Below are 14,469 nucleotides of genomic sequence, written 5' to 3' on the forward strand. Positions count from 1 at the left end.
ACTTAGATGAGTAAACCAAAATATTTGAACTTGGATGTCATGTTGTAAATCTCAGCTGCTGAGCACTCTGTTTCCACTGAAGGCACCTCTGAAAAATCAGACCACTTATTTAGATGCAGAACACTAGATATCAGTATTAATCTACTAACGGCAAGAATTAAACAATTGTCAATTTTCCTTTTGGTTGCATTGGATGATCTCACATTGGTAATGGATGTCATAGTGCATAAATGGCCAAATAGTCTCCTTGTCTACTTCCGATTGGGAAGGTGATCCAAAAAACATCAAAAAGGACCACGTGATCATCCTCATCTCCTACTAGTCTAACGAAACATGGGCCTAGGACCTAGGTGTCCAAGGAGTCACCATGTACTTCCTGCAAGGACCCCTTTTATACCACCCAGATCATCTACAGTTGACGCACTGAAAGATAAACGGTTTGCCTGGGGTTCTTCTCCAGATTAATCAAGCATTTTCCTTGCTTGAAGACACAAATTGACCGATGACACCTACTCTTCCATCTGAACCAAATTTCACTTTTGATAGAGAGAGAGAATTACAAGACCACTGAAACCAAGAAAATCCCAGCTATTCTAGAGCTCCTCCAGCATGACAGGGAGCTGTGTCTCCATCAAATCCAGGTAAATCGTAGACACCTGCTGCATTTTATAATCAGGATCCTTAGGTTCTCTGAATGTGCATCATTGGGTTTCTCAGAGCCAACAGGCATATTAGAAACTGCATCTGGGAGGTGTACTTGTAAAGCAAAATTTGAGACTGACCCATGTTGCTATATTCTAGGATGCACTTATATTGGGTCAGTATTATAATCCTCATAGTTGCTGGTGTTTTAAGTGTTGAGCTGAATGTCATTTCAGTCACCTAATGAGAAGGATCAGGGGGTAGCAGTGTTAGTCTGTATCTACAAAAACAACAAGGAGTCTGGTGGCGCCTTAAAGATGGCATCTGAAGATGTGAGGTTTTTACCCACGAAAGCTTATGCCCAAATAAATCTGTTAGTCTTTAAGGTGCCACCAGACTCCTTGTTGTTCTAATGAGAAGGGAGTGAGCAGTTGCACAGGCTGATTATTTTAGCAGATGCTGCTTCCCTATCTGCAGACGCTGCCAGAAGTAGACTGAGTCACTCTTAAATGGCCCAGTCCCTTCCTTTTGCATGGAGATCCCACTGCCTCTGGTGGTATAGTCAATATTCTTCACAATTATGATGACTTTTGACTACTTGAAATATGGATAACCATGTAGTTACTGTGCGTGTGCGTTTTTACCCTTCTACAAAAACTATTCCCCTCCCCTTCAGCTCAAATGGAAGGGTTCTTACAACTGGCAGGCCAAACAATATATAAGAGTTAATTTAAAAGGCAAATGCAAAGAGAAAGAATTGAGCTATTGCCATTTTTAACTCTCTGTGATGCATAAAGGCAGCCAAAGAGGTATTGGGTATTACTTTTTTAAAAAGTGTTTCTGCTTGTTTATCATTAGGTATTTAAACCTTGTCTACCCAAGTACACTAAAATACTTGGAGAAATAGGGAAATTATAACCTCATAAGAGACGGCAATTTGAGATTAATAGGCAGCAGGTTTAAAACAAACAAAAGGAAGTACTTCTTCACACAACACATAATCAAAGTTCAAATGTACTGTAGGATGTACATCATTTTTAATCACAAAGCTCCAGTGAACAGGGTATTTGATTTACTGAAATTTGTCTGGTAATAGAAGTGTCACATACCAATAACTTCATGTATTTTTTCCCCATTTATTTTAAATTGCTATACTCTGATGAAAGATGCTACATTAGTGCAATATGTTACTGGTCATCAGTATGTTAAAAGACTTCGGAAAAAGTTAATTATGAAAAAGTGTCAGTGCAGCACTGGTTGGTCACAGAAACAGAGAACACCAGATTATCAGCAGATGCAAACAAATATAGCCCCTCAGAAATGCACAAAGTCAATACAACTACACCAGAGGATTTGACTCAAAAAGTTTGAAAATATAGACATTTCCACAGCAATTTTAATGGAAACACTCGTATATACTGTCAAAATTATAGCTAAGTATTTGTAAATTCATACGAGGATCTATAAAAATATGTATTTTGTATAGACTCACTTATGTGCAATGTGGCAGAGTTGCAACTGTTCTAGGAACTGTAACTTTGAATTTCCTTTGACTCCTCTAAAATGTCAACAATAGCTTAGCAATACAGACGACCTACTAAAGTTTTTTTTTTTTTTTTTTTTAATATTGTGGTGAATTTTTTTTTTTTTTTAAACTTTATTGTGTATATAAAATGGCTTAAGAGCTTTTTACCTTGCTTGTTTCTCTCCTTTGGAACATCAAGTTTGCTTTTCCTGGTTTTGCCCAAGGACCCTTGAGAGGCCACTGTGATGTTTGTTTATTGTGAACGTTAACCTTAATTTCATGAGCAAGGTAATTGAATCTTTATTAAAGATTGCTCTTCTCCAAAATGTTGAACTGGTCCTTGCAGCTAAATAGATATTTAATATAGAAAAGACTAATGGATTTTATTTTTGGATAAAATAAATACCTCAGTCGTGACCATCTTGTTCTTGTTTTTCAACTTTATTCATAACTTTCAAAATTTGTTCTTAATTTCCATTTTATAGATAAAATATTTATATTGCACATAAATATGTATGAGTGTAAATCAGATTGAAAAGGATGGTATAAACACTCCACATGGACATCATTTCTGTGATGTTTAACTTGCAATAAACATTAAGCAAATGATCGCCGTAAGGAATTTTTTTAAATTGGGCTTAGACACAGTTAAAGGGAACTTTGAATACTGAACTCAAATATTCATAAGAGTTAGGAAGCATGTCAGGAGAAAATTTGAAAGTATTTTAAATATTGAAAATGTAGGCATAGCAATATATTTTGTGGCCTGGCAGTTGAAGATAAGCTTTGAACGGTTAAGTATGTCTAAGATTGCCTCCTCTAAATCTATTATGTAAAGTTGAAAGAACTGTATGTCAATCTAAAACTGCAACCATTAGAGGAAAGTCTGTGTTATATGTTCCCAAAAAAGTAAAACTTTAATCTCTGATTACTGTCTATTTTGAAACTTTGTTACAAGTATGCAGATATCGCGCATATATAATAGCAGACACATAATTTTTCCTTAACACATTATAGAATTAAATGCACAGTATTGAAACTTGCCTGACACACGGTCAAGAACCTCTGCTAATGTTGTTGAGACAGGTAAGTGAAGAGTACGGAACTTGTGTCCTGCGCCATACATTGGATGTTGGATTACATGGCTGGTAGCATTAATTCTACCTTTGTACAGCTAAAAATAAATAAAAACCAGTTACTTGCAAGTATTCAGAAATAAGGCCAACAACAATGACAAGTTGTTAAACTATATTAAGTAAAATCACAATATGCAGCCATTCACTCTCCAGACCAAAAGAAATCTTTTGGAAAGTATGCCAACTTGATAAGATGGTAAAATGATTCATCACAAATAAAAAAAAAAATGTACACAAAGAAAACTGCTGCAAAAATCTGTTTTGGTTTAGCACTCTGAAAATGAAAATAAAAATAAAAATAAAGACTATTGGTTTAAGTTCAGTACAAGACCCTCTCTCATCATCTTCAGTGTGCGCGCATCTGACATATTAGGTACTTTGGGTTTAATTTCTTTTATTTTTGAAAGTAAAAGGAAATTCTCCCCCACTCCAATAAGCTTTGCACAGAGGTGGTTACTACTATTGAGAAATCAACAGAAAAAAAAGTTGAAGATCACATATCATTTATGAGTAATCAGAAATATAGTTAGCAAAGTAATTCTAGATTTAGCAATAGGTACTTTGCTTTTATAATACAAGAACCACTAAAAAGTTATTTTAAAATAACTGAAAATAGCACTTAACCCAAATTACCTCCCCCATTTAAATTCATATCCGATTTCTTTAGTTAAAAAATTTTAATTGCTTTTTACCCCTCCTAGCTTTCCAAAATCCTCCCTGCCCTGCACAGAAAGTTATTATTCTGTTACTTCTTGCTCATCAACAGAATTGTTTACTAAATCCCAAATGCAGGGCCAGTTTATTCCTGTGCAACCCAATCAAAAGCAGAGGGGTTGGATGGGTGTCATTGGGGCAAAATTTAGTCAAAACTCGTTTATGACACCTGAGAACTCTGTAGTGTTTGAACGGTGTGTTATGGAATATTTGCTGTTCTGAAGATCTACTCTTTACAGTAAATGCCATTTCTGATCAGATTACTCTACCCACCCAATTAGAGCTAACTTACACCCTGTTCTAGATAGTTTAGGTGAAAAGATATAAATGTGCAATCCAATCTTTTAAAAGATTCTGTATGTTGCAAATATATTTTAATTGTTCTGTGTACATCCACATTACGCTAGGATTTTTTTCTTCAGATGTTTGAGATTGAGCAAAAAGAAATAAAAGCTATATCCTAAGAACTATGGAATCCAAGTCAAGTGACAAAAATGACTTGAGTTTAGATAATCACTTTGTAACCGTGGAAAGACAGGATCCTGATTTCTCTAAGAAGGCAGAGCCCTTTCCCCCCGTTTGGGGTTTTAAGCTGCTGGAGCGTGTTGGTAAAAACCTTCAAGATCCAATGTCTGCCATCATTCAATGGGTAACTAGTGAGGAAACACAAAGGAACATCCCCAAGAGAGCCCAAATCTTACTCCAGGGATGTATGGGAGACAAAGAATAGACTCCCCATCAACGGATCTCATTAACCACTTGAAGGCCTAAGACATGGAAATGTTCCTCTTAGAGGTGGATGGAATAGTCTTGGGAATATATATTTGGAGTTACCTTGATGGGTCTCAAAACTGAAGAAGACTGACTTGCCCATTTTGTCCTGGACATTGAGGAGAACTGACCTACCTATGCAGTTATCTCCAGAGGACTCTTGTGTAGATTAGGATGGGTGTGTGAGAGAGAAGTCCCAATAAGTCATCCAGACTCTGATCCCCTTCTTGTGGGGGAATTGAGGGTTCAAGGACTGGGGACAACTGTGGTAGAGCACCCCTTCTGTGGCTCCTGAGAGAGAGGTCCCTCAAAGAGAGGCACCATCATCACAATTTTTGCTTCCTCTCTAGCCAGATCCACTATGCTGGGTAAAGCACGGTGGGTTGGTGGGAGAACAAAGCCAAGGTGAGACGTTTAGTAAATAGTATCATTTTGGACAAAATCATTTTTTCCTTTTTAAAAAATCTCCAAATTTTACTTGAGAAGGGAAGAGGAAGTGGGGAACAGCTGTGAAAATTGGCTTTAAAAGCCAAAAAAAAAAAAAAAAAAAAAAAAAAAGTAAAGGAAGGAGAACTGAGCAACTGCTCTGTTCAGCCACATAGAGCCAAGAGTCTGAAGAACCACACTTTGGTTTGTGGCCAAGCCCTAAAGACACTGTAAAGGCATTTGAGATCCCTCTGGGATGCTAGAAGAGATAACAGAATGTACCTCTATGGGTGATAAGTAATGGTCCAGAAACAGATGCTGAGCTGACTATAAAACCTAGCAAAATTTTTAATTGAACTGATGTCAATTCAGACTCTCTGAATCATTTTTCAAATTTGTTTTTGTATGCTTCCAGTTCTTTGCTATTGAGAACCAAATCATATTACCACACTTTGTGACAGTAATGTAGCCTGTAATGTCACGTTCCTTTGAAGTCTTTTTCAATGGCTTTTGCTAAGTTAGTAACTCTCTGCAGAGTCTCTTGCTATGTAAAATGCGTGCTTTCCATGAAGAGTGCAAATTTCATACTTTTGGTAGTTGGATGGAAATGTAAACACGCTCTTCTGGTGCTCCACCAAAAGTGCCATTGGGAAACCTGGGCATCAATCCTCCTTTTTAAAAAACGTAAATAGAGTGTCATGGTGACTAGGCAAGAACCTCTGAACTTCCTCAATATATCTTAGGACTGTATTAGATGTTCCTTTCTCAACAGGTTTAAATACAGTGTTGAACATTATATGTTAGCAGTTTAGGATGATTGCATTTAAGAAGTTGCTCTTTATTTTCATTTTTGTTTTTTGAACTGGTAGCAAAGATCTCCTTATCATATTTCTTGGTATTTTTAGATGGCACTGTCAACTGCTTGGATATAATATTCTATGGTTTACTTTTCAAATGTAGAATCAATAGTGGGGATCAATAAGTGGGAAAGCAATTTTCCCAGTATTGAAGTATTAGATGGTCTCAGTTCTTCCTTTAATTTTTCCCTTACTTCTTCACTTGTAGCATCAAGCAGTGGACTTGCGAATTTAAATCGGTCTTAATGAGTATATCCTGGATGCAGTGCTTCAATTATTTCTTTAAATTGCTCATTTTGTATTATATCCAAGAGGATGTTGGCATAAAAGAAAGCTGCAATTTTACCTAGTTCATGTTTGTCTTTTTTTTTTTTTTTTTTGGCAAAACATTTTTCTTGTAAATAAATTCTCTTACTACTTAACTTTTTTTTTGGTTTTCATTGCTTCTATCTATTGGCAGTCTCAATTGCCATCACTTCCTTCAATAATCAGGCAACCAAAATTAAATTAATACAATGATGTTTGGTAATCAGTGAACATTAATCATTCATTGACCAGCTTTCAATTTACTACAGTTAGAATATGAGAGAACCATCTCAACACTCAACACTGAAAATTAAGTGCTAAATAAATTCATAAGACAGGTTATCAGAAGTCCCTCAAGAGGTTCCAGATTCTAGCGAACTGAGATCCTCTAAAAATTTGTAACTCCATTCACTTCTCTCTCTCCAGTGATAACTGATTCAATCAACAAACCTCATCTCTCCAATCAACAATGATTCCACCAAATCCCCTTCCCGGGCATTCAATAACTTCTTGTGTCAGATAGAAGTAGAATTACTTGTGGCTCTTTTAAATGTTACATTTACGTAAATATGTCAAAGTGATATACAGCAAATTAAAAATCTAGAAAGAGCCTTTCAACCCTCTCCCCACATCCACCAAAAAAGTAATCATCACTATTCCGCAATAAATATAGTAAAGAAAGCTGTCATTGTTTGCTAAAAAAGCAGAATCAACTGTGAGAATGTACAAGTAGTGTGTAGTCAGATCGAATTGACATTCATAATGTAGATACACAAAAGACCTACTGGACATGGGGACTGAAGAAACATTGTCACTTTTTCATCCTCCAGCATCAACTGCAAAAATAGCCTTCTAATAAACCCTGAAATGTTTCCAGAAGTTGGGAGGTTCCCTCGTTGAGGAGATGACTGGAACAATTCACAGAGAACCTGAAAATGCAAGATTAGATAAAATTTTAGAATATGACCGTGCACAAACCTATAAAATATAGTTCTGCATTACCATTAATAGCGCAGCATGGCCATTAATTTTTAAGATTTGCCGCCACTTATTTTTCAAAGTAGGGTTTAAATGATCTCATCTTCAATTTATCACCAGAGGAGGATAAATGGTTACCTATGAACAGGTTACCAACAGCAAAACAAGTTAAAAATGAATTAAGAGTAAAAAAAAAAAAAAAAAAAAAAAAGAAGCATAGGCATCAATATAATAATTCAAGTTTATTTTTAAGGCAATATTGTGAAAAACAAAGGCTAGTTTATTTAATTTTCAAATAAACTCAATTTATCTGATCCTAGTATGTATTCAGACTTAATTTACAGATAAAAATTAAGGCTTTTTTTATGGTATTCTTCCTGTTGGCACTCCAGAGCTAACGGCTAAGAGGACATGAACTACAGTAGATGCTTGTTTGCAGCAGCATCTTGTAAGAGCAACCACCGCTTACGAGCAACATTTCCCCTGGGAACACTTTCCCTGCTGTGAATTGTCGACACTCCCCGTAACAGCAACAGTCACTTGGGGGTGCAAGATAGCAAAAGGGCACCGGTATGTTGCTACTAAAGAGCATCTGCTGCAATTCCATTCTTCTCAATATGTTAACAGAATTCCAAATGCAAAGCCACATCCTGCTTTCTGTTACATGTGCAGCAATCAACTGCACTGAAAGCAATAAAGTTGCTCAAGCATCTCTGTTTTTATTAATGAGAGAGAAAAAACATCCAGTTTTATCTTCGAATTCCAGATTAAGAGTGCACAATTGGGCAAATTTGATTTACAAACACACGACCAAGGTGCCATTCTTGTAGTGAGTTAGCAAAACAGAAATGCACTTTAATGTAAGTGACAAAACAGAGCTCCATGTGCCATACTGAATATTGTACTAGCGGGCAGAAGAATTAATCTCTCTTCCATCAAACAAAGCCCAATGTGGTAATATTTATGATGCAAAATCGTCTCCGTTAAATGGCATATTAAAGAATCAAATCTACAAATAAAAAAAAATATATATATACACTGCAGAATCTACATTCACATCCCTTAATCATCCAATACGCTATTTTTTCCTGTGTAAAATTTAAGCCACAAAAGCTTATGTTCTCAAATCTTGTACCAACTAAATTTTCACTTAAAATAATAAAAGAGTTACAGATTAAGGTTTTGCTCTTTTACCTGTGCCATCAGCCTCTGGTTATTAGGATGGCAGGAGATGCACTGTAAAAAGAATGCAACAGTTGCATTTTCAATTGCGGTCCTTTGCTGAGTGGTCAGTCCTGTTCCTGCCGTTGAAGAAAGCAAAGTAGATCTTGCACTGGTCTGTTGCGCTACCACACTGTGTCCTCCAGAAGTAGCACCAGAATGGCACAACAGAAATAAAAGTGCTGTCCACAGTGGATTGACTTCAGAACCACCCAACCAATCCTTCATGATGTGGCTGTTACCAACTTCTGTCAAAAACCTGAGTACAGGAGCAACTAGGTCTGCCGTGATAGGCATTTTATTAAAGTGCTGTGGAACATGATGTCTCCTGAGTCTATCCTGGGTAATATCCACAGACTGAGAAGTGCAGTCAGAGCTGGAAGTATGGTTAAAGCAGAAACTAGCAAGACTTCTTACAAGGAGAGAGGGCAAACCTGAGTCCAATAATTGCTTGATAGCTTCGGGAGACTGAGATGAGGCAGCAAGGGTAGCCAAGTGAGACTCTGTTAGTGCAAGAGGTGCTTGTGCATTTTTAGAGTCATCTGTTAAAGATGAACTAAGGTCCTGTTTTTTGCTATCATCCGTCATAGACAGTCTATGTTGACACTGCATTGGAGGAGGGGTAATACCCATCCAGCCCATAAGTAAGGAAAAATAATTTGGGTGGATGTGGCACATTGAGCAAAGCAAACTATCAACAGCTTTCTTCAAAACCATGTTGCAGGGAAGAGACATTGACCAGTTAAAGAGGGACCTAGAGGAGAAGGAGAAAAAAGAAAGAAAAGTCACACCAAAACAAAAATTTGCCACTCGTTTTCCCTTGTTAGTCAAAAGTTAATAAAAATGCTTTCCAAAGATACTATAAATGAGTTTAATTATGCTACTATATTCAGAGGTTTGTAGAACTTTTTTTAACTAACAAATATCTGAGAATGTTAGCCTACTTGATATCACAGCATAATCTGGACACTGCATAAAAATCACTATATTTGCATTTATTTCTTTAGGATATATTTAATACAGCTATTATCTAGTAGATTGAAGACAAGGGCTGTAAATCAAGAGATCCAGGTCATGCAACTGTACCATTTAGGTCATGCAACCTTGAATAAACTGTGACCTCAATAACGCAACACGTAAATATGGGGATAAGGTAACCCACCTTTGTGAAGAACTTTGCAATTAAGCGGTTTAAACATCTCAAAGTATTTTAGTAAGTTCCCAGGACATTTTATAACTCTCTCTATTCAAGCACCATCTAAACAACTTCTAGGATAGAAGAATGAAAAATAGTGTAACGTAGATTTAGCGTAATGAAGTTTTCTACGTACCCTCACTCTCAGTGCTCTTCTGAAGAAAATTACAATTGAAGATAGGGTACAATTTAATAAAATTAAACTTATGCAATTATTCTTCTAGGACCACTCAAAAGAATGCATATCCTGTAGTTTGTCTGCAGTCAAAGAAGAGCTGCCTTTAATGGTAAAGGAAGTCAATGGGACTTGTGCTCCTAAATTACTCATCCACTTTTGAAAATGCCATTATTACACCACTGGACTGTATCACTAATTATTTACATAATTTATTTCAAAGTAGACAAATTATTTTAAAAAAGCATAGCTCAGTTTCAATATCTCTCACACTATAGCACACTCGTGCCTAATGTGATCTGACTCTCCACACAGGTGGATATACTCTAGATCCCATTTCAGTATTAGCATTTCAGATCTTATTGGGTAGGGATAATTTCAACTACTTACAAATTGAAATCAGAGCCCACTTTTACTCCTGTCATAGATGGAGGATTTATTTCATGTCTACCCTGAAGGATGATACACTTAATTAGGTGTCAGATATCTAAGGGAAAACACTGTTCAACTAGTAGCCTGCATAACTGGTGGCTTAGTGAGATTCTATAATCATTTTTCCTCTTTGATCACCAATCACATGCCTGCTAAATAGTCACTGCAAAGTCCTGTCCAACTGAAATGCTCTAGGTAATTTCATAATAAATGAAAAGAGAAAGTATCCTTTTCCATCTAGGTTGTTTGGTGCCTTAAAAATAACAAGTAGTATTTATGCACCAACATAAAAACATTAAAATGGAAAGGAGAGAAGGGGGAGGGGGGAAGAGAACAAATAGAAACAACAACAACAAAAATCACAGGAGAAATTTAAGAGAAAAAGTTAAGGCTTGATGAAAACAACCAAATTAAAAGATTTTAGAAAAACAAACAAAAATATAAAGAAGATAAATAATTTTGGATTAATATAATCTGTCATGAGATCCATTTTGTACTTTAAAATGGCGGTGGTATTACTGACTTATCTCCTTAGTATTTCAGACTTATGGTACCAGTTACTAGAGAGAAAGACTCTCTCACTATCCTGTGCCATGACAATTGAAATCAGATCTAATCATCTTGATAACAGTTCAGAGATTTCAATGTGTGGTGAGTAAAGGCAATATGCTCTTAACAGAGGAAGGGCTCAATTCTAGGACTCCTTTTCTTTTAATCCAGACTCCAAGTCTGTTGGCGTTACAGATGGGCTTTATACAATGCCCTGTGCATTGAGGCTTATGTAGGAGGATGATTGTGGGAGATTTATGTGCAGATTTACCTGGACTGAGTCTCTTTAGTTATGCTGACACTGGTCAACATATGAGAAAATGACTTAACTTATAGTTAGGGCCCTACCAAATTCAGTCATAGGATTTTAAAAAAAATAAATTTCACAGTTTCAGATACTTAAATGTGAAATTTCACAGTGGTGTAGCCGTGGGGCTCCCAACACAAAAAGGAGTCATGGGGGGAATTACGGTATTGCCACCCTTACTTCTGCACTGTTTCTGGCGCTAGTGCTGCCTTCAGAGCTGGGCAGCCATAGATCAGCCGCTACTGACTAGGCGCCCGACTCTGAAGGCAGCACCGCCACCAACAACAGTGAGGGTGGCACAGTATGGGGGGGGTCCTCACTTTTTTTGGGGGGGAGGGCTGGCCTTATAGGTGAGCGAGCGCCCAGGGTGCCGTGGTTGAGCGCGGAGGAGTCCACGGTCACCTCCCCCACTCTCTCTCTCAGACAGAGACACACACAACCAGCCCAAGGCACCTTTAACTCCCAAGTACCGGGGCACTGGGCCCACAGCCAGGGAAGGGCAGAGCTGTGGGTGCCCTGGCTGAGGGCTCCTATCGTATGTCAGGATCTAACTGCTGGTCCTGGACGGGCGAGAGAGAGACAGGACTTCCTCTTCCCCTGCAGAGGCCACTCCCAGGGCCATGTCAGACCCAGCTCCAGGAAGCTCTGCAGCTGCTTACTAAGAGCCCAGTTCTGAAGGCAGCGCCACTGTCAGCAGCAGTGCAGAAATAAGGATGGCATAGTATGGTATTGCTACCTTTACTGCTGTGGCGCTGCCTTCAGAGCTGGGCTCTCAGCCAGCAGCCACCACTTTCCAGCTACCTAGCTCTGAAGGCAACGCAGAAGTAAAGAAGGCAATACTACAAACCCCCTACAATAGCCTTGAGACACCCCCCCATGCCCCCTTTTTGGGTTGGGACCCCCAGTTTGAGAAATGTTGATCTCCCCTATGAAATCTGTATAGTATAGGGTAAAAGTACATAAAAGACTGATTTCACAGTCCGGGGCTTGATTTTCACGGCTTTGAATTTGGGGGGGCCCTACTTATAGTAACTGGAGGTTCTTTGAGACGCTCTGTATTACACTGTGGGTAGGTATGAGCTCCATGCGCCCAGAGTTAGAGAATTCTTTGAAAGCAGTATCCTTTGGTCTATGCCTGCAACTGAGGAGATAAGGGGCTGAATGGACCAACCACCTTTCCAGTTCCTTCTCTACAAAAAATCCTGTTATGATCTGAAGCAGAGGGGAAAGAGGATGGGTAATGAAATACAGATGGGGACCACACATCTCAAAGAACTTTCAGTTACTATAAGTTAAGTAATTTTCACTTTGAGTGCTGATCCCTGTGTGTCTCCCACTGTGGGTGATTGTCAAACAGTACTTAAGTAGGAGAAGGGTGCAAAGATGCAAGCAGCAGAATCATCTGAAGGACTGCTGTCCCAAAGAATGCATCAGGGAAGCAGTTCAGTGCTAGAACTATTCACACATTCATGAGACAAGGAACTCCATATACTGCTTTTCAAGTGTCAAAAGTATTTCTTGAAGCCATACAATTGTGCTCTTGTACAACAAGCCCTCATCCCATAATGGGGAGAAAGATGTGACAAATGACAGCAGAACACACAGCTCATGATCCATTTCGAGATCCTCTTAGAGGATATAGTTTGACCTCGGACTCATTCTGCTACAGCAAGGAACAGCGTTGGTGATATTCTGATTGGCTTTGTCCTTTTCAGATGTAAGGCTTGCCGTACATCAAGGGCATGAAGCAGGGCTTATATTCTCTAAATTCTCCAGGCTATAGCCCGGGGGAGAGGGGACCGGCGGGGGGGAGAGGGCACGCCAAGGGCTCCTGGGGATTTGAAATATTTATAAGAGCTCTGCTCCGGCGGGCTCCCGCTGAATTTAAGTCCTGGCATGAAGACACCTCTTCTCTTCAGATGAGTGTTGTTTCGGATAAAAAACAGGTAAGTGGATTGACTGGTTAAGGTGAAACTCTGAAACTACTTGGGTGGAGTGAACTTAGGATATAAATCCAATGAGACTGTCTTTATGGAACATGGTATAAAGTAGATCTGCCGTCTGTGCTCCAGGCCCTCCTGGCTGAGGTGATGGCCACAAGGAATGCAACCTTCATAGATAGGAGAGACATGGAACATGCAGCCAGTGGTTTGAAAAGAGGTTCAGTAAATACCAAAAGAACAGGGTTTAAGTTCCATTGAGGAAAAGGTTTCCTAACTGGTGGAAAGGTTCTGATTTCCAAAATCGGCTAGTCACTAGGTAAGCAAAAACTGAATATCCCTGTGAAGGTGGGTGGTACGCACTGAGTGTTGCCAGGTGGACCTGTAAAGAGTTAATGGAGAGACTGGTCACTTTGACAAGAAAGAAGATAGGATGCTAATAACAGAAAAGATTTTATACTGCTTAAGAGCATGAACATTCTAGAGTTGACACCCATCAAAAAACCCAGGCTTGAGATGCAGTACTTAGGGAGTGGAATGTTTGATTCTGCCCTTCCCATGAGTCAGGAGATTGGAAAAAGGGTGGAATGTTGATCAATGACCAAGATGGAGACAATAAGGGCAATAAGGATGATTTGTGGCTTGGCATGTCAAATTTTCTGTAAGACCTGTGTTAGGAATGGCAAGGGAGGGAAGGCATAGTTCAGATGGTCTGAAATAAGAAGTGATGGAATGGATTGGAGAAGAAAGCTACTAGAGCCTCCCCCAGGATAGTGCTTGGGGTGTGCTATAGACCACCAAGATCTGATTTGGATATGGATAGAGACCTCTTTAATGTTTTTAATGAAGTAAATAGTAATGGGAATTGTGTGATCATGGGAGACTAACTTTCCAGATATAGACTGGAGGACAGGTACTAGTAATAATAATAGGGCTCAGATTTTTCTGGATGGATTCCTTCACCAAATAGTTGCTGAACCAACAAGAGAGGATGCCATTTTAGATTTGGTTTTGGTGAGTAGTGAGGACATCGTAGAAGAAATGGTTGTAGGGGACAACCTTGGTTCGAGTGATCATGAGTTAATTCAGTTCAAACTAAATGGAAGTTACATCTGTAACTAGGGTTTTTGATTTCAAAAGGGCTAACTTTAAAAAATTAAGAACATTAGTTAGGAAAGTGGATTGGACTGAAGAACTTCTGGCTCTAAAGGCAGGAGGAGGCCTGGAATTACTTCAAATCCAAGTTGCAGAAATTATCAGAAGCCTGCATCCCAAGAAAGGGGAAAAAATTCATA

At 38.6% G+C, this 14,469-nt stretch overlaps 1 protein-coding gene across 1 annotated transcript in view; it reads right to left on the reverse strand.

Moving 5' to 3' along the window:
* The window catches only part of BIRC6 (baculoviral IAP repeat containing 6), a 306,648-nt gene that overhangs the window by 127,640 nt on the left and 164,539 nt on the right, over positions 1-14,469 (reverse strand). Inside the window, 3 exon segments of the mRNA XM_034764920.1 lie at positions 3,212-3,341; positions 7,163-7,306; positions 8,550-9,330. Of these exon segments, the coding sequence (XP_034620811.1) occupies positions 3,212-3,341; positions 7,163-7,306; positions 8,550-9,330 (1,055 nt within the window).

This window comes from Trachemys scripta, chromosome 3 (assembly GCF_013100865.1).
Source record: "Trachemys scripta elegans isolate TJP31775 chromosome 3, CAS_Tse_1.0, whole genome shotgun sequence".
In the NCBI taxonomy this organism is placed as follows: Eukaryota; Metazoa; Chordata; order Testudines; family Emydidae; genus Trachemys; species Trachemys scripta.